Here is a 27,245-nt window from a genome sequence, read left to right as displayed (position 1 = left end):
GCGCTCCGAAAACACTTCGAACACTGGGAGGTTATCGGCGGTGCGTGTGGTATTTATACTCTGCGCCGGAGATGGTAACGGTGCTGCTTGTGCGTGGGGGGAGGTGGCTCCGCCCCCTGAATTGTCGCGTTGTTAATTTCGCCCGATCGTAGTTGCGATGTCCCCTGGCTGCTGCGCATCGCTCTGCTGTTTGATTATCGTTCTCCACGTGTTGGATAAATGCAGAGCGTCGTCTCTCGTATTGAGGTGTCCGGACTTTTCTATTTCGATGGCCTCTCGTATAATCCTAGTCCTAAAATCAACCGCAACCAAACTTAAGCAGAGAAGAAATGCAAGCCTTAAGGAATCTAAACAAAAACGAAAACATTCTAATAATGCCAGCAGACAAAGGAAATGCCACTGTCGTCATGAATACGTCGGATTATAATGCAAAATTGGAGGATATTTTGAACGACCCAATATACAAACTAGTCACCAGAGATCCCACGACATATTTGGAGAAAACAACTAAGTCCAAAATTCTCGATTCATCAATAAACGAGGATACAAAGAAGAAACTTATTCCGAGGGAAAAATCGAGTCGTTGCCCAAAATTCTACGGGCTCCCAAAGATCCATAAGGACGGGGTTCCCCTGCGTCCAATCGTAAGCGCCTTTAACTCACCATTATGCAAGCTGGAAAAACATCTGGCCAGTGCACTTCAGCCTATAGTGGAAAAGGCAGATTCCTATGTTAAAAACTCAGAACATTTCACTCAGATTTTAGGTTCTCTCAGGATGGACAAGGACGACATTATGGCAAGTTTCGATGTCAAATCCCTCTACCCGAGTATTCCAGTAGAAGAGGCACTCTTGCTTATAGAAGAAAACGAAGATCTTCCGCCATACATAATGGATCTGTCAAGACATTGCCTGAAAAACGCTTACTTTATGCACAACGGGAAAATTTACCGACAAATAGATGGAGCAGCAATGGGATCATCTCTCTCACCTGTGATTGCCAACCTCTTCATGATTTACTTCGAAAAGAAAGCAATAGAGAAGGCAAATCTGAAGCCAAAACTATGGACAAGATACGTTGATGACGTATTTGTTGTATGGCCTTTTGGCAAGGAGGAGCTTTTGAAATTCCTAGATCATCTGAATTCCATTCACCCAAGGATTCAATTTACAATAGAACTTGAAGAGGATAACAGTCTGCCCTTTTTAGATGTGCACATCACAAGGACCGAAGATGGACACTTGGAACACACCGTCTATAGAAAACCAACACACACTAATAGATATCTGAACGCTAAATCTCATCACCACCCATCACAGATACAGGCAGTGGCAAATACATTAATTGCTCGGTCCTTCAGGCTCACAAACGAGAGGAACAGAGATAAAGAACTGAAGAAAATTAGTACCTGTCTTCAACAAAACGGATACCAAAGGCGCACCATCAACAAGGCAATCAATACAACAACAACAGCCGCAGCAGAGAGTGCAGGACGAGACCCAACGAAGATCGATCGCTGTCCTGCCATACATCAAGGGGGTTACTGACAAAATCGGCCGAATATTACGGAAACACGACATATCAACAGCATACAAACCTGACCATACCATCGGAGCAATACTAAGAAACCCAAAACAAAAAATTACTCTGGAAAACCAAGGAGTATACAGTGTAGCATGCGGATCGTGCAGCCTGACGTATGTGGGACAGACCAACAGAAGGATTTCAGCCAGGCTCGAGGAACATCGTTTAGCCATAAGAAACAAACAAACAACATCTGCTTTGTTTCAGCACCAACATCAGACAGGCCATAAAATTGATTTCGGCACTTGCAAACAAATAGCTAATATTCCTGATTTTAGGACTAGGATTATACGAGAGGCCATCGAAATAGAAAAGTCCGGACACCTCAATACGAGAGATGACGCTCTGCATTTATCCAACACGTGGGGAACGATAATCAAACAGCAGAGCGATGCGCAGCAGCCAACGGGGACATCGCAACTACGATCGGGCGAAATTAACAACGCGACAATTCAGGGGGCGGAGCCACCTCCCCCCACGCACAAGCAGCACCGTTACCATCTCCGGCGCAGAGTATAAATACCACACGCACCGCCGATAACCTCCCAGTGTTCGAAGTGTTTTCGGAGCGCGAGCATTGAAGATGCCAAGTGAGATTTTGGCGAAACGTCTGCAGGATTCCAGTCGGAAGCAGGATTCCAGTCGGAGTTCAACGAGCGAACGGATGATATCCCGGAATATAGTGTCATCACATTTTTCCATCCGTGAATCAATACGTGAGAATATCATACACCTTTACGGGAAGGAGACCTTTACAGCCACCAAGTGTTATGAAAAACTAAGACAAAGGAGGGTTATTTCGCTGTGCAACTTGAATTTTCTTAAAAGCTGCCGCAACCAGAACTTGCTGCCAACATTTACAAGGTTGTCTTATCACACACGCACCAGAAAGACACAAGCTATCCTGGACAAAGCTAGCAAGGCCCTACTCCAAGACCAGATCAGGCGGACCCGGTACGAAATTAGTGAGACTGAGCTACAACTTTTCAGACTCCACCTGAAACTGAGCAACAAGATCCATCAGTTGCTGTGGGACCGCATAGAATTATTAACATCATGGCGCACTGAGAAAGACAAGGACATCACGTCAAAAAAACTGTGGAAGAAATTAGAAATCCTTCAGTCAAATTCCAAAAAATCAGGACAAGTGCCAAACACAAACCGAAGCAGTACAGTTCATAATATTTCAGCATACCATCTTTCCGATACAGAAGTCAGCGTACTGAATAAAGGATTTAACTACGCAATAGCTCCAAAAAGAGTACCCGTCGAAGAGATCGTTTCCAACGTCGAAGCAAGTCTTTCCACCATAGACGAACAAGATGCGGAGTTAATTAGGCAAGATGTCGCCAGAGTCTTAAGACAGTCAAAACCACCGCAACCAAACTTAAGCAGAGAAGAAATGCAAGCCTTAAGGAATCTAAACAAAAACGAAAACATTCTAATAATGCCAGCAGACAAAGGAAATGCCACTGTCGTCATGAATACGTCGGATTATAATGCAAAATTGGAGGATATTTTGAACGACCCAATATACAAACTAGTCACCAGAGATCCCACGACATATTTGGAGAAAACAACTAAGTCCAAAATTCTCGATTCATCAATAAACAAGGATACAAAGAAGAAACTTATTCCGAGGGAAAAATCGAGTCGTTGCCCAAAATTCTACGGGCTCCCAAAGATCCATAAGGACGGGGTTCCCCTGCGTCCAATCGTAAGCGCCTTTAACTCACCATTATGCAAGCTGGAAAAACATCTGGCCAGTGCACTTCAGCCTATAGTGGAAAAGGCAGATTCCTATGTTAAAAACTCAGAACATTTCACTCAGATTTTAGGTTCTCTCAGGATGGACAAGGACGACATTATGGCAAGTTTCGATGTCAAATCCCTCTACCCGAGTATTCCAGTAGAAGAGGCACTCTTGCTTATAGAAGAAAACGAAGATCTTCCGCCATACATAATGGATCTGTCAAGACATTGCCTGAAAAACGCTTACTTTATGCACAACGGGAAAATTTACCGACAAATAGATGGAGCAGCAATGGGATCATCTCTCTCACCTGTGATTGCCAACCTCTTCATGATTTACTTCGAAAAGAAAGCAATAGAGAAGGCAAATCTGAAGCCAAAACTATGGACAAGATACGTTGATGACGTATTTGTTGTATGGCCTTTTGGCAAGGAGGAGCTTTTGAAATTCCTAGATCATCTGAATTCCATTCACCCAAGGATTCAATTTACAATAGAACTTGAAGAGGATAACAGTCTGCCCTTTTTAGATGTGCACATCACAAGGACCGAAGATGGACACTTGGAACACACCGTCTATAGAAAACCAACACACACTAATAGATATCTGAACGCTAAATCTCATCACCACCCATCACAGATACAGGCAGTGGCAAATACATTAATTGCTCGGTCCTTCAGGCTCACAAACGAGAGGAACAGAGATAAAGAACTGAAGAAAATTAGTACCTGTCTTCAACAAAACGGATACCAAAGGCGCACCATCAACAAGGCAATCAATAAACAACAACAGCCGCAGCAGAGAGTGCAGGACGAGACCCAACGAAGATCGATCGCTGTCCTGCCATACATCAAGGGGGTTACTGACAAAATCGGCCGAATATTACGGAAACACGACATATCAACAGCATACAAACCTGACCATACCATCGGAGCAATACTAAGAAACCCAAAACAAAAAATTACTCTGGAAAACCAAGGAGTATACAGTGTAGCATGCGGATCGTGCAGCCTGACGTATGTGGGACAGACCAACAGAAGGATTTCAGCCAGGCTCGAGGAACATCGTTTAGCCATAAGAAACAAACAAACAACATCTGCTTTGTTTCAGCACCAACATCAGACAGGCCATAAAATTGATTTCGGCACTTGCAAACAAATAGCTAATATTCCTGATTTTAGGACTAGGATTATACGAGAGGCCATCGAAATAGAAAAGTCCGGACACCTCAATACGAGAGACGACGCTCTGCATTTATCCAACACGTGGAGAACGATAATCAAACAGCAGAGCGATGCGCAGCAGCCAACGGGGACATCGCAACTACGATCGGGCGAAATTAACAACGCGACAATTCAGGGGGCGGAGCCACCTCCCCCCACGCACAAGCAGCACCGTTACCATCTCCGGCGCAGAGTATAAATACCACACGCACCGCCGATAACCTCCCAGTGTTCGAAGTGTTTTCGGAGCGCGAGCATTGAAGATGCCAAGTGAGATTTTGGCGAAACGTCTGCAGGATTCCAGTCGGAAGCAGGATTCCAGTCGGAGTTCAACGAGCGAACGGATGATATCCCGGAATATAGTGTCATCACATTTTTCCATCCGTGAATCAATACGTGAGAATATATATATATATATATATATATATATATATATATATATATATATATATATATATATATATATATATATATATATATATATATATATATATATATGATGCATCGTTTCGAACTTATCATTGTTGGGTTGCTTATTAACTTGTTAAACTTTTTTCTATGTATTATTTTTACGAAAATAATGCTTTTCTTTAAGCAATGATCAAATTTTAAATATTTTCTTGCCACGTTTCGCAAAATGATACTTTTCTCAATTTTGTTAAGTAAGACTATATTATTGGATTTTCGAATAACCGCTTTAATGGAAATTTCAACTAGATAACATAGTATACGGGTCTCTGACTTACCGTTTTGGCTTGATTAGCAATTATTTAAGAATTTAAGAATCTTGTAAATCAGGTACTTAAATGGAAAAAAATCTTTAAAAAATATTCATATTCTTAATAATATAGTCTTTCAAAAATATATAAAAACCTGCCTGTTGAAAGACACAAACACAAAATTGATGATATTATTAATTTTGACCTTTTTGACTTTATCACCGCTGTAGCTTTGAAAACAATAGTAGTTCTCTGTTGTGGTAATATTACTATTGCTATTGTAATATTTTAAGCGTATTTTTTCGGACTTCCACTATTTTCCATTTATTTTATTAAGTTGCCTTTTTTTTTAGTCTATTTTGTATAATGTATACGAAGGAGGAAAAAGTTGACCTATTAAAATGTTGCATCGCCAATAAGAAAAGTCCGGCTCTTACTCTCAGACAATATAGAGCCAAATTTTCCCATAGGTATACCAGCAGTTTCGAACAAATGGCAGTGTTTTAGTGAAAAGAAGTAGGAGCCGCACGGTTTTGGTTAGAATTTGGCAATGCAATGATGGACAGGCAGTTTTTAGATAACATAATTCAAAATATAATTTGCACCGATGAATCAATATTTACAACGTCTGCGGTGTTATTTAAAAATATGCATTATTGGAGTTCAGAAAATAAAAAATGTGTTTTTGAAGTAAACAAGCAGAATTTTAGGGCCCATATTTTACCAACAAAATTTAACATCCTGATGTTATTTAAACTTATTAAGGAACGAAATAATATTCCCCAAAGAGAGCATTCCAATTTAATTTGGCAGCAAGCTGGAGTTCCTTATCATCGCAGTACTGCAATCATTCGTTTTTTAAACGAAAATTTCAGAGAGTAGAATTGACAAAACGGAACCATCGCCTGGCCAGCGAGAAGTCCAGTTTTGACCCCGATGGAATTTTTTTTGTGGGGCACATTGAAATATATGGTTTACAAAGATAAAACGTCAACAGTTTTGGAAGTACAGCAACGAGTTCGCGCGGCAATACACTATCTGAATGACACGAATTACGCCCTTTAGAAATAGCATATAATACTTGTATTCTTCAAAACGGCGAACATATTGAAAAATTAATTTAATTAATTTTACTTGTAAGAAATATGCATATTACAATGTTAATTTTTTTAATCATTTCACGTAGACATTTAAACGTAGAAATAAGTAATTTGCGAAATTCGGCAACATTGTGCAAAGCTTAATTTTCTGTTTCTAATATGACTTCCTAACAACATTCCGAGTTTCATATCTAATAATTAAAATCTTTTACCCCGTTTTTAATTTTCTCTGCCAATTAAGCCAAAACGGTAAGTCAGAGACCCGTACCATGTTATATAATTGAAATATACTCTTAAAGTGGCCATTCGAAAATCCAATAATATACAGGATGTCTCATTTTAGGAAATTGAGAAAAGTATTGTTTTGCGAAACGTGGCAACACCTCGTATTTTAAGAAAATATTTTAAATTTGATCATTGCCTAAAGAAATGCATTATTTTCGTAAAAATAATAGATGGAAAACAGTTTGAAAAGTTAATAAGCAAACCAACAATGATGGTTACACATAACCCGAATTCTGAAGATGATCACTAATAAGTTCGAAACGATGCATCACAGACCCATACTCATATATATATATATATATATATATATATATATATATATATATATATATATATATATATATATATATATATATATATATATATATCGTTGAATTTGTATTTGAATGTAATAAAATATAGGGTGTTTGTTGTATATAGAAACGCGAGATTAGGAAATTAAAAAAGGTCATTTTAATAGAAACAACTTTCGTATTTCTTTTTTTTTTGTAATGCCCTTTGCTGAGAGAGCGGCTTACTCCTAGGAGTACTGTCGATTCTGTGAATGTAAGATACAAGTACAGAATAACGATGCCACATCATCAGAGTGCCTTGTCTCGTAGATCTTTCACATTCAACGCAATTTATATTAGCAAGGGATTATATTGAGTTATCAAATTCTTTATCTTCAATTGAATTTTCTATAGCGTGTAGTAGAGTTTTGGTGTTCTTCCGATTTTGCAGTTATTTTTTATTTGTTGTTCATCCATTTTTATTTCAATAAATAGTGCGCAATTTATTAATTATATAAATAGTTCTTTAGCGGTTCAGTAGAGTAGCTATTTAAAGCTAAACTATTTTATAATAAAGGTTATTTATTATTATTATTATTATTATTATTATTATTATTATTATTATTATTATTGTTGTAATTTCGAGATAAGATATAGGCCCCTCTTAAACGGCCCACCCTGTAGATTGTGAATTGCTAATAGTATATTATGCAATAAGTTTGATAAACGCTTTTGATCACGAGTTTAATTTAGCACAAGCGGAGTAACTGAAGAAGTTATGAAAGAATCTAAGTTTCTCCAAAATATATTACCATCTAACAGTACATTTTTAATATATGCCTTTTGTACTCTTAAAATAATCAAAATCACTATCAGAAAATGTATTTAAGGCCTTTTTATCCCTAATTCAAATTTTTATTTTGAAAACATTCGGTTTAATTTTTTTTTATTTTCTAGGTAACGCAGTAGGTAACTAATTTTGTAATATGTTGCAATCAACTTTGGTTGCTAATAATAATGCTAAATGCTAAAACATTGTTAGCCGCCATTTGAAAATGAATTAATCGACGTTTGAATTAACCATATAAATACCATCGAAATAAAGCGTCCCACGACCCATAAAAAAAAACCGAAACTATATACCAAACGATTCAAAAGTTAGATAAGGGGCGACGGACTTTATGTTCTCACTGTATAATTACGAGTAGTTTCATCGTTAAAAACAATGCGCTTGCTAACTATCGTTCGTTTGTAGCTACTTTATAAGCTTCCCAACTACCCAAGGGGTACCCGACCGAAACAAAATAGAAAATAATAAAAAGCGAAATAGAACCAGTCATCTTCGCATCCCTATTGAAATATTTCGTCGGGAAGTCCGGACGATGTTACGACATGTTACATTTTTTGCACTCCGCGTTTACTCGGAAACCGTCTATTATTAGGTAGAACGAGTTCTACAAACCACATTGTTAACATATTGCGGATTTAATTGTTTAAGTTAACAATAGATGTTGCCGAACAAAAACATCACGATGGCAATTACGAAGATATCTAAAATGGATCTATTGAAAATCTATATCTTCGTTTTTTTTACCTTTCAATTTTTCGGAGATGCATACACAGTTAAAAATAAAAGTAATCTGAATTAGTATTATAATATTTTAAAGCGAATAATTCAACCACTTTCTCAAACCTAAGATCAAAATAGAAAATTCTGAGAAACCTCAGAATTTATATATTGTTATTAATTTAAAACAGTTGATTTAACAAACTACAACACTCCTATCTGGATTGGTTGTATTTTATTGTATATTTTCTTCTAACGTTGTAACTTTTATATCGAAAATCAATTTAAAATGATTTAATTGGAGCAATTATTCTTTACTGTTAAGGGGCGTATTGATCCGAATCAGCACGGATTTTTTCATAAAAGATCCAACTTTACTAATTTGATCCAGTTTGTTCAGTCAGTGAGTGACAATGTGGAGCAGGGGTTCGAGACTTGTGCCGTTTACACCGATTTCTCCGAAGTTTTTGATAAAATACATCACCAAAGTCTTGAGTTGAAAATAGAGAATTTCAAAATCGGTTCACTCGGCGGCAGACTACGTATTGTTGCAGAGAGATTTGTCAAATTTTGAAGAATATTGTTCTCTGCACAGATTGTTTGTTAACCCTGAGAAATGTTTGGTTTACAAAAAACTGAACTTTTCGGACTCTGTAAAGGACCTGGGTATTACATTGAAAACATTGTTCAAAAGGCTCTCAAGGATCTCGGATTTATTTTACGGGTGACTAATGGGTTTAATAATAAAAAATCTTTAATAATACTTTTTTACAGTCTTGTCAGACCCGTGTTGGAATATGCTATGCCAATCTGGAATCCAATGTTTGTTAAATATATCGAACGGCTGGAGAGAGGTACAACGAAAATTTGTAAGTGATAAAAATTATAGATTGAATAGACATTTTTTTAGTTAGATTGAAAACCCTAAGCTTAAGCTTAACTTAGTTAGATTTTTTTGTCTACTGACAAAGTGTCTACTCCGGTCTGTAAAATACCTAATTACACACCGAACTAGCGTGCGGGAAGCGTCACGTTACCACGTCAGTTTCGTTTCCTACGCATCCGAGCCACTTCGGACATTTCCCGGATTTTACCGCTCGGGTTTGGGACCAATCGGATATTTTCGGAGATATTTCCCACGCTTTGAATTTTGACGTTTGTCAATTCTGGTCATGTCAGTGAATGTATCCATGTTGTTTTGCGAAAATGTACCCAAAAACTAACGGTCGTAGAAAAAGCATAGTATGCAACACGTTCGGTAAACTTTTGAAGTCACTCGTTTTTAAACACTCGCTCCGCTGCACTCCGCTCGTGTCAAACTCGTGAGTCAAATACCATTTACCGCACTTGTTGCATAATATACTATTTCGTGACATTTTGTGATTTCCTTTTATTTTACAGCTGCGTCTGTCTGTAGGAAAAAGTTTTTTTATAAATAAATAAATAAACTGTTCTTTGCTTTTTAATAACATTTATGTAGTTGCGCCACTCTATTACTACAGGGTGATTCATGAGTATCTCATTAAAATACGTCGAGAACTAAAACAGGAAACTGTCGCAATTTTGATTATTATATTATTATGAGAATCTATTTTTGAAATATGTCCACAGATATTGGGTTCACTCTAAAGCAAAGGAATATCTTATATTTTATTCAAAATCCTGATACAACACACAGATGTGTTAGTTGGGCAGTTTGATTAGGGAGGTCAGACTAACTAATTTGTGATTGCTAATTATTAACAATAAAGAATCGGCTTTTGCACAAACGAAATACTCCAAAATTTTGATTGATAGAATAGATAGATTATTTGACTGTGTTAACATACAAAGTACGTCCAAGTACAAAAAATTTATACGATCAGATGAAATCTAGAACAAATAGGTTTAAAAACGTAACGCATAGCATACAAAACACACAGTAATAAAAATTGGAAGATATCGATGACAATCAAATAGTGACAACTATCAAGAATCAGACAATATCCTTTACCAATTGTTTGGATTCCTCTATAAAAAATGGTTGTATTTTGGTTTTAAAATTGTGAAATGAAAAATTCGTGGACCTGTTTTGGGATTACCTTGTATAAGCTTAGGTCAGTGTATTTAAACTTCCTAGGTCGAAGCAAATTTGAAGAGGAAGTGGGATATCCCTCATTATCTGAGTGGACTGGTGTCATATTTCTCAAATTGTGTGAATGTATACCGATGGCAGCGCAATAACCCCCAGTTTCTGAAATTGAAGTTGATTGAGATAATCGTTTCTAATAAAATTTTCTAGTCCAAACTAACCAAAAGTTGACATTTCGGAGGCGCTTTACTAAATAATCAATATGATTCTTCTATCTACGACCACACCCATAACAGATTTCTCCTCCCACACATTTATATTTGTTCAAAACATTGACAAGTGAGTTTGGTACGCATTTAATTTTCGGCGATCGACTGTGAACCACCAAGAGTCCACTTTGCAAAATTAACCGCAGCCACAGGGTCCATATGGTCAAAAAATCTTTAATATAAACTAAAAACAATAATTTGATTGAGTTGACTGTTACTTGATGATAATCCATTACATACGTAATTTAATAAAAACAAACACTTGCTTTAAGATTACCACACACATGTTTATTGCTTTGACAATGGTTTCGGTACACTGTACTTCTTCAGAAAGAATCTCTAAACTATCACAGGGTTGATTATAGACTGTCCATAGAGTAGGTAGAATCTTTATCTAAGGGTTTAAGAGGGGAGACTTATTTAACTCGGTTTGATCGTTTAGTAGCAAACTTGTATATTTCAGTTTATTAATTTCTATTGTTTCTAATAAGTTAAATTTTTTGTACCTACCTACTGTATGGATAGTCTGTAATCAACCCTGTCACAGTTTAGAGATTCTTTCTGAAGAAGGTACAGTGTACCGAAACAATTGTCAAAACAATAAACATGTGTGTCGAAATCTTAAAGCAAGTGTTTGTTTTTATTAAATTACGTATAAAAACAATAATGGAGCCCTGTGCGACTCCGTGCATTAACATTCATAAACTTGACATTTCATTATCGCAAAAAAACTGCTTGCTTTCTATCATAACGATAAGATGATATTACAGCCAGTATTTGAAATTGTAAAAATATGGTGCCTTGTTTAAAAAAATCGTTTTTGAGCATTTTGGCTAGTTTCGGCAATCGACGATATTCTAAAAGCCCTGTGTTAGTTTCCCCGGAATTTTTTATGACACACTCAACGCAAATATAAAATATATACATTAGTATAAAATATATAAAAATCCAATTTTATACGCCACACAATATTTTGGCCGAAATACAATGTTTTCAAAAAATTTACTTATGGCATCTTTTAAAATTGTTTTCATATTATAGAGGTTGCCTCAAAAGAGTTAAAAATATCAACGTAGTAAATGCATATTATCGCAATAACGTTTTTGATACCTAAACCTAACAAAACCTAAATTGTTTTTTAAACAATTTTAATTTTATCAAAATATAACATATGTACAGCAAAGTAAATTTACTATCATATTTACCATGGTGTCGAAAAAAGAATTATAATCTTTTTTTTGTTGTTGTTATTTAAATAAATTTTTATTGCATCTAGTGCCTGCATGTGGTATTTAGAAACGATAGGCAATTTATGGAGATAGTCAGTCTTTAGATATTTTATATTGATCACTTTCGCCGATACTTTATATTTTCATACTTTTTGATATTGGTTAAAGTTCTATTATTAAAAGTTACAATGTTAAAAGTCAAAGGGCTGCAACAACTAACTACTCTAAATTATAACACAAATAATAACAATAATTAAGGATAATATCTTGTGTATAGGGTGGCTCAGTCATGTTTTAAAAATTATGAAAGGATTTAATTAAATTGAAAAATAAATTAGGTCCGTATTTAAAAAAAATAAGTTAATGATGGTCGCCAGAAGCCGAAACGTCATACTTAGTTATAGAGCAGAAAAAGTGCCCATTTTAAGTTAAGTTAACAAATGAAGCCAAAATTGTTCCGTTTTTTTTTTCGAATATTTTCGGAAATATTAGGAATTTTTCAAAATACAAATGGGCATTTTATTCAGCATCAAATTGCACAATTTTATACTGTATCTCTTACGGTTTTCGAAATACCAGTTTTGAATTTGAGCCACCCTAAAATGCTATAACGAGAACTGACTAATCAAAACCAACTAAAGATAACATGAAACTTAGTTGACAGCACAACAATAATGATCCAAATTTAAACAATTATAGAATATAATCTCACCTTGGTAAAATTAAACAATGCTGACAGCATAAAAATAATTATATCACATTTATAAATCCATAGGCAAGTCGACCCAATAAAATTTAATTTACTAATGGGCCGAAAACCGAAATATGTGAACAATCATGGACAGAATTAGGTATAGTAAAATAAGTTAATTATAAATTATAATCTAGAGATTTCCCCATTGATACATTAGGATGAATAGATTCTCTTCTAAAATAAAATCTGTAATAGACGCCCCTTAAATATATATATATATATATATATATATATATATATATATATATATATATATATATATATATATATATATATGATGACACTATATTCCGGGATATCATCCGTTCGCTCGTTGAACTCCGACTGGAATCCTGCATCCGACTGGATGCAGGATTCCAGTGTTCGAAGTGTTTTCGGAGCGCGAGCATTGAAGATGCCAAGTGAGATTTTGGCGAAACGTCTGCAGGATTCCAGTCGGATGCAAGATTTGCAGGATTCCAGTCGGATGCAGGATTCCAGTCGGAGTTCAACGAGCGAACGGATGATATCCCGGAATATAGTGTCATCACATTTTTCCATCCGTGAATCAATACGTGAGAATATATATATATGTATATATATATATATATATATATATATATATATATATATATATATATATATATATATATATATATATATATATATATATATATATATATATATATATATATATATATATATATATATATATATATATATATATATATATATATATATATATTAATTATTTCATTTACACACCACACCCGTCTAACATTGTAGCAAGAAGTGAACCCGACATTACGCTTACCCTTGATATCCCGCCTGCTGTCCAGACCCTAATCCGCTGTGTCCTGTCCCGTAACCTTGTCCCGATCCTCCAGACGACGCGCTGGAACTCGAGCTCGCGAAAGCCTGATTACCCCTACCTCCCCCGCCCCCGCCCGCGTGGTTTCCTACAAAATGAATGATGTCTTGTAGAGGGTTTAAGATATCGTTGGGCTCTACTATCTGAGGATTGTAGCCTAGAAAAAGAGAGAAAAAAAAGAAACCCGTTAACTGATCTGTTATTAATAATGAATCGCTTTGTTATTTATTATTATTTAACATAAATTATCAAGTTATAATTACATTAAGGCTTTTGATAGAATTCTGGCAATACCGTTCTTCACAACAAGTTCTTTTGAAACATCTTATTAATCAATGTTAAATTATCTACTTTGCGTAAACATATCAATCAATCGAGCAGTCACATATACAACCTGATTGAACATCTTGTACTTTCCTTCGGAGTAATTTACATAGTCTTGTCTCTCCTTCATTTTCTCATAAAACGAATGGACAAATAAAAAATGTTCTAAAAGGGTAGATACAGAAAGAATCGTTGATATCATTGTTCACAACGCTATTTTCTTCGATTCATGTTTACAGAAAAAGCTGTCATTAGCTTATCTGTTACTAAAAATGTTAATACGGTCTAAATAGGATTTCAAAAAGCTAATAAGAGAACTGGATAAATCCTGAGCACTCAATTTATTTAGCAAGAAAGTGACTTTTGTCACGTTTGTCGAATGCTTTTGTGCAGTCAGCACAAATAATATTAGTTTGAAGTCAGTTTCCATTGTCCTAGTAACTGTCTTGAACTCAACCAAATTCTGATATATAGTTTCTTCCACCTCCTTGGTTAAATTAAATCTAAGTTAATATTAACGGTCAAGGGGAAAGCAAAAACAGTTGTGCAATCTATCAAAAAAAAAAATGCTGGGATTTCATCCGGGCCAATAGTAAATCTCGGTCTTTTTGCCTTAAGTATGTTAAGAACGTCAGACTCTCTAAATGCACTTATTTTTAAATAAAGTGTACTAGAATCCTAGATCACTGACAACACACAACTTTTGATGAATATCATGAAAACTTAGTTTTTTTGCAATTGGCTGTGAATAAAATTTCATAATAAAATACATTACATTAGATTTTTAATTCTAGAACAGTATGATCACTTGATATGGTCTGGTGGTTTTTAAAGTATGAGCAAAATTGCTTCTCGAAGAAGCAAGAAATTCTCTAGTGATTTACTGCATCCACAGCGTCTTTTTCAATACAAATGGAAAAATACCACAGTTTATGCAGTTGTCAAAGCACCTTTGTACTGCGTATTTTTTTTCCTAAAAAAATATATGTTTTTAATTGGTTTGTGGGTACTGCGAAAGCTCCTTTAGGCAATTTTTTTTTAACAAAATTTTTACAAAATATGAATTGTTGGAGTTAGAAAAAAGTTGCTTTTTTCGTTCTTACTCTTAGATCTCCCCTCCCCAGCTATATCATTAGGCGCATTCAAAAAGGAGGTTAGAAAAATCCAAATTCTAAATCCGTGAATTAAAGTATTAAATATTCGATTAAGCCATCGCCCCAGATCAAAAATACTCTCACGTAATTACAGTAAAATGGCGTAACAGTACCGCGCATTCAAATTCTGCTCCGGAAGAATTTAAATACCGTATTTGCGGCAAAAAGTAAGTCGGTAGGCCAGAAAAAAATCGGGTTTGGTTTGAAATTCGCCGTGAAATTGAAGATACCTGATAGGACCGTTCGAAATGATGTTAAGAAAAACTGTCTTAGTTGGTGTCGTATGACAAAAAAAAAACTAATTAATAATTGATCCGTGTTCGCACTGTTTTTTTTTTTTTAAATTCGAAACTACACTACATATATGAGCCGTTCATTTTGAAAGTGACTTAAGTCCATTTATCTTTAATTTGAAATACTTAAGGTTTTGCGTTTTTACAAAATTAAAAATATTCGTAAGATATATGGTTGACTTGTAATGTTAAAACGCATTTAAGGGATTTAATTTTAAACATCCTATTAAAACGTCGCTATTATAAAGTATATAATATAACCTTGCTTACCTTAAATGGACTTAGGTCACTTTCAAAATAAAAAATTGTTTTGCTACAAAAAGTCCGTTACCTTAAAAAATAGAAAAAAATGCATTTAAATTATATTTTTAGATAATAGAAATAAATTTAGTAACAAGTGATTCGTTAACATTCTTAATATGCGGGAGTGATTTGAAGTAGTGATGGTGTTCCGGAGGTATATACCGTAATAAGTCTATCATGTGTCGGTATTTTAGTGTTGTGATGCTTCTTATACTTTTAAATAACAATGACAATACAATATTTTCAAATTTTTTAGGTCTACCCCGACGTGGCAATAAATCAAGAATTTTAAATTCTACGTTCTCATCCATGGTTAGTTGTATAAAATTTTATATGGTTCATTTCTTAAAAATCGCATCCAGCATGTTTGGTATTTTTGGATCTTCTGTAAACTGCTTCTTCCAAGAGTCTTGTTGATATAAAATTCTCTTGTTTTTTATTTCATTTAGTATGAAAGTATTACCTTTTGCACATTTTTCAATTATATTTCTTTTTAACGCCAAAATCTCTGTCATTAGGTAAAAATGAATGCCCTGATATTAAAAATTTGTGGTCTATGATTTCCACATCATTTCCCATCGAGAGAATTTTTAACCGCATTAAAGATATTTTGATGTTTCTGTTTTGTCCTCCACACATGTCGCTATATGCAATGATGTGTTTTTCACGTTTTAGGGTTTTTAGGTGTCTCAAGAGGCATGAAGCCACTTCTTGGGAACATCTAAAAGCTTTTGTTTCATCTCCATCTCTAACGTACATGTATCGTTGTGGAAATTGTGCCTAAATTTAAAATATACATGACATTTATAATAAGGTACTGAAGTTTGGGAATGGTAACGCTTTCTGCAAATTGAATGAAAAGCCAAAATAATGAGATACTCGCTCTTGATCTTGTTTTAACGCATTTCTAGCCGATTCTGCTAGCCTGAAGTGAATATCATGTTCTTCCATAAGTTTTTTCTGTTCTTTATGGATTTCTGAATCTTTGACTTTAATGTTTAATAGATCATATTTTTGACTTATGTCTTTGCGTGGTTGGTGGAAATGTAGATTAAAATCCGTTTTGAGTATTTTTCTATAAGTCCTTTCATTAACTACTTTTAAATTATTTTCTTCACAGTGAAGTCATAAGAATTAAACATTTTTTTATAGTCAATTCAAGATGAAGATATTTTTTGTCGGAATTATGGTCCCTAGTATAATGGGATTCAAATTTCGGGAAACTGCTTCATCACATATTTTTCTCGACTATCCAGGCAAACGCCCACGTAAATCGTTGCCATCGTTTTTAGATTTTAATACACGTTTCAATAGTCCTTCGCTTATTTGAAAAGTATCTAAAAAGAATTTTTTACAAACAGCACCTTTGCGTGTTTTAGAATGTAGCCAATACCGTTTCTCTGACGTCTTTTTTTTACAACACTGCGCCCGATCGCTTCATATAGCAATATATTTTGCTTATAAACTCCTAAGTCCCAAAACATTTCGAAAGTACGTTTTCTTTCTGTTTCAATTTAAATATTTCAAGCAGTCCTTTCGGCATTGGCAATTTTCATTTTGAAAAACTTTGCCAGGAATAATTTTTCGCGATTGTGAATCCTTCTTTGAAGGTGTTGTTTTATAAATTCTCATTCTAAATTACTTCCTCTTCCTCTGTTGAAAAAAAATTAAATATTATTTTTTACATTTCAATTTAATATCAAAACATAATTTAAATTACATTCATCACTGCCTTCAACATTAGGGCCGCACTTTTTGACGTCGTCAATAAAAAGTGGACTTAGGTCACTTTTCAGTATTAATATTATTTTGAAAATGTACGTGATATAAAATTTTCGAATTTACTAAGTATATTTCAATACCGATTTATTTTTTTGACAGTTCAGTATAAATTGTAAATGTCACAAGTGCCAACTTGATGAAAGATCAAAATGGATTCAAGCCACTTTCAAAATAAACGGCTCATATAATGTAAATCACGAAAGAAGACAATTTCCTCAGTAGACTATAGATTCATAATTTTTAATGTATTAGAAAAAGACAATTTACCAATTTTGTTGTCTTAAGCAAACAGTAAGGCTGATGCAATTAATGTCAGTTTGACAGATTACATTTTTTGAAAGCTAGAGAGCTATTTGAATAACAAATTCCTTCCAATTTTTCATCGGGTGATTCAAGAACTAATATATAAGATATTTATCCACTGTTGCAATAATAAAACGCATTTAAAATCCAACCATGACGTAATAAAGTCACCAAGAAATAAGAGACCCGGAAAAAAGACAAAGACGACTGATTTGACTCATGTACGAGACACGGTGTATCAAATGTAAAGTATAAAAATGCAATTTTAGAAAAATTGGTCACAATAGCTACTTTAAATAGAAGGGTTAAAGAGCAAGAACTGGCTTTTATCAGCAACAGTTCTTCGCCGCTATTGTTCAGCTTAAGTTTTAAATTCAAAAAAGTGTAAGAAGGTACACTGGGCTTTCAAGGGAAGGGATTTATTGTCGTCTATACAGGGAATGAAAAAAGATTTGATTGAGATATGAATAGCGAATATTTATTAGGTGGTTAAAAAATTACTCCGCATCACAGCATTTTATCAGAAAAGGTTTTTTCAAAAAATATATCAGCGTCTGGTTGGTTAAAAACAAAATTGAATTTCAGCTAACATTAACAAAACTAGAATTATTAGATAGAGTGAAGTAACATGAATTACTTTGTACCTCTCCGATTCAGTGTGAGTTCAATGCTATTGAGTTAATATGGCCGCATGCTAAACAGTATTATAATAGACATATAGGAAGAGACGGTCATAGTGACGAAAACTAAAATTATTAGTAGTGAAAAGAAATCGCAAAGAAAAGAAATATGTATTGGATTAAATCATCAGAAGTTATAGTCATGAAGTACTTTGTACCTAGTATGATAGGCATATCGGAAGAGACGGTCATGAAAATGTTTTAGCTATGGGTAATGAGCTCCATTACAAATTGTACACGAAGTTTGGAGAAACTGTGTGGAAAATACCAATAAAATCATTTGGGAGTGGTATAACGAAACCATTTTGAATGAAATAGAGCCCATGATAATTTCACTGGATTCAGAAAGTGACACTGAAAGTGAACTTAGAAGCTTTAAATGGAAAAACTCTCATTTGGCACGAATAAAAAATAATTTATTGTTTATAATAAAATTTATATTGTATTTACATGTATTATATGTATTTGTATTTATATTTATTTGTGTTAATATTTGCCTATTTCAGCCTCTCGTTAAAATCAATTTGTTTTTTAAAATAAATTGCCTTTTGTATCTGCTTCCTATTTAAACATCTAGTTAGAACTAATCCTAATATTAGCAAACTTCTATTAACTAAAAATATCCAAGAATATTGATATGATAACTATGAATCTGTAACAATTAACTTACAGATCCTGAATATTAATAATAAAAGTTTTTCGGACTAAAAGAAATTTAAATTTAATAAAATAATTTAATGGTCTAGAATTATGAGAGGTAATGCTACAAGGATCTTACTTTAGAATACTTGTCGTTTTTAGAAGATTGCAAAATATAACTCATGTGACTAGATAAACTTCACTTTTAAGCCAAACTAATTTAGTACAGAATGCAATAAAATTACGAAATATAAGGAAAATAAACATAATTATAATAAATTTTCGCCGCGTAACCTTACTGAATAACTCGTGTCAGTAGCGGTCATAACATAACCATTAGTTATCTTTATTTGTTTATGCAATTTATGATATGACCATATTGCAATCTTTAGACATTTTTTAAATTTTTTAGAAGTCTAAAGTCATCTTTTTTTTTTTTAATTTTCAACTTTTTTTATAAATGAAAAGACCTTATAGCATGCCTTGTTTTTATTTTTTTAATAATGTTTACAGAAGAATTTAATTCAAAGAAGTCAGTCCTTACACCGTTTTAAGATATATTCCTTTCCTTGGCTGCAAAATCTGCGCTCATCACACGGGCGATACTACTACAATTCAAAAAATGGTCGCAAAATCTTCCAAAAATGAAAACGGATAGTCACTGCAAGAATCAAACATAATACGTTTTTCGCAAGTTTGATGATCTACTAATAATTTTGCTGTACATCGTCTAAAACCTATACGCTAACCAATGAATGTTTTACATTCCAGCCGATTATTAGATATGGGATCAATTTGGATGTTCTTGATGCTAAATAGAGCTACAATATGTTCTATTTTCAAGTTCAAGCTGACGCTATGGTCTATCTTTTAAAACACATTCGTTCACGTAGACAAATAAAAACCAGACTGTCAAAAAAATATTCTGTTATTATAAGCTTAAAAAAAATTCCAATACAATTTGTAACTGCGCTATTTAAATTTGTGTGGACTTTTAGAAGCATCCCTCGACGGTAGTTGGCAATGGGCGAATATTCTTGGTTGACGTGCCCACTTTAAGGAAAAGCAAAGAAGAAGAAGAAGAAATTCGTTATTGGATTCCAGGAAAAAAGATCCAGTGAATTCATCTATGATCTGTCGTTTTGATTGGTTCGAAATTGCAGGTGTGAAATTCTCATTAAAACATATTTCACCTATATGAAAAATGTATTTGGATGCTTCGTTGGATTTTTTTATACCCGCCGCAACCAACATACCAACAACTAACCATAACAATTAAGAATATTTTTTGTCATTTAACGATACTTGACAAATTCTGTAGGACGTTTGCATGACTGCAGATTTTTCATCATTAAATCACGGGAATGACAATTCTCCCTGTACTATTACTAGTGAGTCCTTAAATTTTGGTAATCAAGTAGGTATGGTCTGTTCATAGATATAAGAAAGTGACCAATTGCTTTTGAACGGATTATCCAAGGGTCGTCATTAACATACAATGCGACAAGATTATTATTAATTAATAAATAACAATTAATAATTAATAATTAACTAATTAATAATTACCTTAATATTAATATTAATATTAATAATCTTGTTATGACCACCCTTGGATAATCCGTTCAAAAGAATTGGTCACTTTCTTATATCTATGAACAGACCATACTTAAGTTTTATTATAGAATAATTTGCCGCCTTTAAAAGATTGATCGATGGATGATTGTATAAACATAAATGGTGCTTTCTACTCCGCAAATAAAGATTTGAAATGTAATCAACTTGCTATAACCACGTGTTGCGATCCTATATCATTTCATCAGTTCTTTAAAGTTAAGTTTTGCTGCTCAAACCTATGCATAATCTTCATAAGCTACATTTAATTTTTCTTTTTTATCAGAAAACCATGGTGGCGAATATAAATCTCAAAAAAACAAGCATCGTCATTCATAGCGGTCAAGACGAAATTAAATTGGACCACCAACTTTATCGATTCAGTTCATGAGTATCCGGCAGCCTTGGAGTGCTGTTTCGAAACATGAAAATGTCGATGTGGGCGAACAAGACTCGTGAGGGGCTCTTGGCAACAGACCCATAGAGAAAAGCCCTTTCATTCGGAACCTTATCAAAATCGATTTTGCTAAGGGAACACAAGTACATGGCACGAATTGAGCAAGACGACGTCGCAGCACGATTTTTCTAGTCGGGTGACAGTGGCGTGCAAGATTCCAGAAGATCACTGTCTTTTTTGAGTGTTATTAAATGACCTGTATTTGGCAGCGTGATTCCTCAAGTAGTTTTAAAGCAACAACTTACTATAAACGGATGATCTAAATTGCTTCCCTTCTTTACATTATCTTTACACAATCTCCTAAATAATACCTATTTCTTAACGAAAAAATAAAATTTCTTTATAGGAGGAGCGCTCCCTACATATCTTCTCTCAACTTCCGTGGCTCGTGATTTGTTTGGATGACGTTATTTAGGAAATTATGCTAAAAAAAACAAAAATAAAAATAAAACTTTAACCGTCTGAATCTCCATTTTTTTTGTATGTTTAAGCTATTTCTCTTGTTTCTATACAGGGTGTCTCAAGTTATCTTTGCACTATTTGGATCCTATAAGAGGTTTAAATTGGCGTAATTATGACCCTTACATGTGTATTATTTAGAAGTTATATGATTGAAGACAAATTTTGATATAGGCTAGCAAATATTCGTTTGAAAATATTCAATTACAACATTTTCATCGCTTTTTATAGTTCGTAACACGATTTCATATAGGAAAAACTCTAATTAGTATGGGTCCGATTTATACCTAACCGTCATAGTTTCAATAACCTAACTTCCATTATTTTAAACTTCCAGTATATTGTTTCATTTTCGAAATTCTGAGAAAATTTCATGGCAGGTTCCTTAAGTTTATTTTATATCTAATTCCAACAGTTTCTCAAAAACTTGTTCTGGTTTTCTAGTCATTAAAATCTTAAAGTTATTTTAAATTATCATCTATTTTAACAAACTTATACTTGCTGTTGGTTTTATACATTCAGAACTACGAAGATAATTTTTTTTTAATATTAATAATTTGCTGTTTTTTTTTTAATAATTTTAAATAATGTTGCAAATTATTCAAAATCGAATAAATTTAAAAACTTTTTGTAAAATTAAATCGAATTTTTAATTTTTTAGAGGAACACAATTTTTTTGTTTGTTGCAATGATTTTTAATAACACTTAAACATTTTATAACAATTGTTTTTAAGTAGCCAAAGCATTGGTATTTATACTAGGCGTATTAACAAATTATTTGGATATCAACATTTTTATTTCAAATAATTATTATTTCAAAAATCTACCAATGAAGAAAAAAATGTCATCACAAAATCGGTAAAAAAACTTATTTAAATAAATAATAATATCAATATTTTGAACTAATCTTAACCAATTTATAATTAAACAATTCAAGTAGGAAAAATAACAAATTTTAACAAATCATGAATAAAATTATATTTAGAAGGTAAAAAACATAAAATAATTAATAATTAATTATGGAAGCGTTTATGTACCTACGAAGATAAAAAATGTTTTTTGTATGAAAAATATTAATATTTTTTTTTCAATAATTTTAAATACTGTTATCAATTATTCAAAATGAAATCAATTTAGCAAATTCTTCTTCCAATTCCATCTTATTTGTAAAAATAACAAAGATTTTTATTTTTTGGCGAAACCCATATTTTATGTTTGTTGTTACGATATTTAAGAGCACTTAAAAAATATCATATTTTCATATTAGCATATAAAAAATCGTAATTGATATTATCAACTGACAAACATAAAATTCTACTAAAATAATTGCGGATCTGCACGATATAAAAAGATGAAGCTTTGAAGTGAGCATTATGACAGTCTCATGACATTGATTGTAATTAAATAATAATTGCTGCTTGATTATTAAGAAATTTTATTTCAAGCGCCTCCAAGATAATTAATATTATCTGAGATAGCAGAGTTAGTTTTAATATGGGCACCTAATATGATTATGGAATATGCGCCAACTTTTGACAATATTATTATTTTAGTTGTGCAGTTCGTGACAAAAAAACGTTGCCCACTAAAATGACCACATGTTGTATATGTTAAACTGGCCATCCAGATTACCCGATAGTCTAAAATCTAAGCGTTATATAACTTACCGTAAGCTCCTGGATTGTACCCTCCGCCGCCACCCGCATTGGCGCTACTGCTCGACGATGCCGAAGCACTGGCATGGGACGATGCTGAGGCGTAGCTGTCGCCTCTCCTTACCCTCGGCAAATGGTCCATGATGTCCCTCCTGTTCCTGATAAATACGACGTCGGACTGGTGGCCAAATTTGTCGATCACGTAAAAAGATTTCGGGACATATTGACCCCTATCTAAATAAATAAAGTACTTTCAGTTTATTATATCACGTCATTTAGACCACTAGATAGTCAGACCGTTGTACCTATTTGGCCTTACACTTGGTCCTAAGTCATTTGTACAGGGCAGTCCATTTAAGATGTTCCTATGCCCTATCTCAATAAATATGAGACTGAGAAAAAAAAGGTAAATGCGAAAAGTGTTTAACCCATTCCCGTATAGGTTTCATCGTGCTACGATAGTAACCAACTTTATTTTATTATTTTATTTTTATTTTATTATATATTATTAATGATATGAATATTTTTAAAAATTTCAATTATTTGCTTCATGTTGAGTAGTTTTTGAGCAAAATAAACAATTCCATTTGTGTTACAAAGGGTTTTTTTTTGTTGCGCCTGAAAACTAAAATACAATAAACTAAAGTAGAATAAAAAATAAATAAATAAAATAAATTTTATGTATTTTTATCATATGTTATTTATTGTTTATATATGGCACAAATATGTTATACAGGGTGATTACAAATGTCCTTCAAAAAATGTTTTTCTAATTCAAAAAAACTCTATTTGTTTAAATAAAACACCCTGCATTTAGCACTTTAATTATATTTGGGATTTGATTCTGTATCATTTCATGTATTTAATTATTAGAAAAAACCGGTAGTTTGGAAGTTATAGTCAATTTTCTGCAACAACTTTTGTATTTTATTTTACATCTAACTAAACCTATATAATATTTTTTTCTATGTAAAATTTTTTTAAAACATTAATTAAGAAATTAATTGCAAGTAAATTGAACTTATTGCTAATTTTAAAACATTTTCTACATAACCTCTTTGACAATATCTGGTTTTAATTTTCGCAATAGCATTGCACTGAGTCTGTCTACCTCTTGCCGAGTTCTCATTTTTAGGTCTTGAACACTGTTACACAGCCCCCTAAAAAAAAAGTCCAGGTGTGTCAAGACAGGACTCCGCGCTGGCCAGTCCATGGTCTCGTACCGACCAATCCAAAGTAAACACTTCGGTATGATATTTAAAATAATTACTTCTTCAATTAATCAATTAATGGTGTCCGAAAAATTTAAATCCCACCATTCAGAACAAAGTTATAAATTACTGGGAATATTGTTCGATCATGTATAATGTAAACACGTCTCCGACCCTGTTTCTTAATTTCTTTGATATTTATTTGAGATACACGAGTAATGAGTATTTTCTCTGTTGAACATACCGGCCGTATGGCTACTTGCATTACTTGTTGATTTTATATTGAATTTCAGTAATTAAATTTAAAAAAAAAACTTAGTTATAATAGGATATTACATAGGTTTAGTTAGATTTTAAAAAAATAAATCTCAAATCCAGTATAACTGCTAAATACAGGTTGCTCCATTTACAAAAATGGAATTTTTTAAATTATAAAAAATGATGATCATTTGTGACACCCTGTATAATATATCTTCGCCACATATACGTAAATTTTACCACTTCTATGGATCCATCATAAAAATTCCCAATTTTAGCTGTCAAATGTAAAAAACAATTTTTTTCCAAAGACCTGTCACAAAAAAATGGAAAAGTTCAATTTTCTCAAAAACTACTCAAAATTTCGTATGCTATGTAATGACTAAAATACTCAAAATTAAGCATTCCATTTAAAATAATAAAGTTGGTAACATTTCAGAAGCGGTCCGGCAAAAATACGTTGGAAGGTAGGTGCTTGTCTTTTTTGGTAAATGGGTCAAATTTATTTTGGGGTGGTTCTGTGTCTATATCTTTTTCTAAGCGGTAAGAGCCCATAGTGCAATTTTGTGGCAAGATTCATCCTTTTTCTTACATTAACTTAATGTTACGCGTCATGTAAAAATTTTTTAGTCCTTTTCACTTCAGTTTGGTAGTTTGTCGTTGCCAACTTTATATTCGGGAATTTAGGTTACGTTTTGCAACACAGGTAAGTATGAATCGAACGAAAGTTTTGGACTAATTTTCAACGTAAGCGCAACCAAGTAGCAGCGGTCCAAATCATGTGCCCATTATCGATATTTTAATTAAATAATTTAGTTAGTTAATTAAGTTGAGAATTTATAAGGGATATTCGTTTATTTCAAGTTTATATAAGATGCTTTTAGTCGCTCTTATTTTTATAAAAAGCAAGTGTTTGCATATTAACCCAACATCAATATGTGGTGCAGTGCTTAAATAGTATGCTTAAAATCCCCTAAAGTAGAATTACGTTTCGTATGACCAAATTCGGGGGTCATCCACAGGTTAGGTAGACAATTAGCTCTTAAAACAATACAAAAAAGAAGAAATGATTCAGGCACTTAATGGATAAGTACTCCTCTCGCAACAACTTTGCTTTGTTCAAATTCAAATCTAATTTGCAATTTAGGTACATTTAATGCCTGGTGTAAATCATATTTTTTGCATAATTTGCATCTTGATTTGAATTGAAGTGAATAAAATTGGTTTTTCCACTGTTCCATTGGAATAGATATCGCAGATGTGACGAGAAAAAGACGGTATGTACGTGTTTATTTACTTAAATATAAAATCGGAATCAAACCACTCACTTTATTTATTTTTCCTTTTTTTTAAATAAATATTACCTATTATTTTATTTTTAGGGGATAGTAATAAATCTCACAACTTTTGGATTTAGCATATCTTGATATACAAGGTCTGCCTAAATTGATTTAAACCTTATGGGCCTCCCTGAATATGATAAAAAGGAACAAATTTCAATGCCTAACTGTTAAAATCGCATGAACAATTGGAATATTGAGGATCCGTATTTTATTTTGAAACACCCTGTATATTTAGCGTGAAAAATGACAACACTAATCCTACTGATGTGGTTTCAACATCGCACGGAGATTGAATGAATAAAATTCCCACAATAATTTATTTATAAAACTTTATGATTGTTAATTTTTTCAATTTCGCTAGTGAATCATCAATATTTTTACACATCCTCTTTCGAGCCGGCAAATTTGGATAATTGAATATTTACACGCCATTAAGATAATGTAAACAATGTAGCCAACATTAAATTTAAAAGCAATATTTTACGCATTCGAAGGACAAGTAGGACAAGTAGCCCGCAAATTTTCCTCTTTTTTTTAGTATATTTTAGACAACTACAGGTTAATTTCCGTAGTCTTTTTAGGGTAAAAAGTTACTAAAATGTTTCGTTTTTTGTGATACCGGGTTCCAAAGTTTTATTATTATTTTTGATTTTCCTGAGTAATTTCTAAAACAATGAATGAAAATTGGTACCTGGGAGTAGGGGGCGCCACCTAGGTGTCCTTTTTCATTTTCAAATATTCGTCACCTTTTGTGGAACCCTTAATCATTTTCTCTTAATAGAAACCGTCAGGAGCAACCGTTTTCAAGACATTTTGGTTTGTAGTTATTACGTGTTTAAAAAAAATGAAACAATTTTGTAAAACAACTGTTTGATCAACATAAACAGCACTAAATAAAAACGTGGTGAAGCCGAATCAAAATCACAATAAATTTTGGAAATCAAAATAAAATTTTACACTGTCTCACGTAAACTGTAACTGTTCACTTTAAAAATAATTGCCAAATCACCCTGTACAATATCGGACACTAATTGGAATGGAAAACATTCTGCCTACCGAATAATGTATAAAAACCAAGTATAAAGTATAAAATTGTT

The 27,245-nt window shown here is 33.1% G+C and overlaps 1 protein-coding gene across 2 annotated transcripts in view; it reads right to left on the bottom strand.

The window, feature by feature from the left end:
- The window catches only part of LOC132707752 (uncharacterized), a 37,689-nt gene that overhangs the window by 10,292 nt on the left and 152 nt on the right, over positions 1-27,245 (bottom strand). Inside the window, exons 2-3 of one of the 2 annotated variants that reach the window (XM_060679691.1) lie at positions 23,349-23,570; positions 13,620-13,833 (exon numbers count right to left, since the gene is read on the bottom strand). In XM_060679691.1, the coding sequence (XP_060535674.1) occupies positions 13,620-13,833; positions 23,349-23,570 (436 nt within the window). The remainder of the gene's footprint in view (positions 1-13,619; positions 13,834-23,348; positions 23,571-27,245) is intronic. The other variant, XM_060679692.1, reaches the window with a different exon arrangement.

Source organism: Cylas formicarius, unplaced genomic scaffold (assembly GCF_029955315.1).
Source record: "Cylas formicarius isolate icCylForm1 unplaced genomic scaffold, icCylForm1.1 PGA_scaffold_9__14_contigs__length_23061073, whole genome shotgun sequence".
Lineage (NCBI taxonomy): Eukaryota > Metazoa > Arthropoda > Insecta > Coleoptera > Brentidae > Cylas > Cylas formicarius.
Note: the sequence above shows the minus strand (reverse complement) of the source record. Positions and strands in the feature narration are given on the sequence as shown.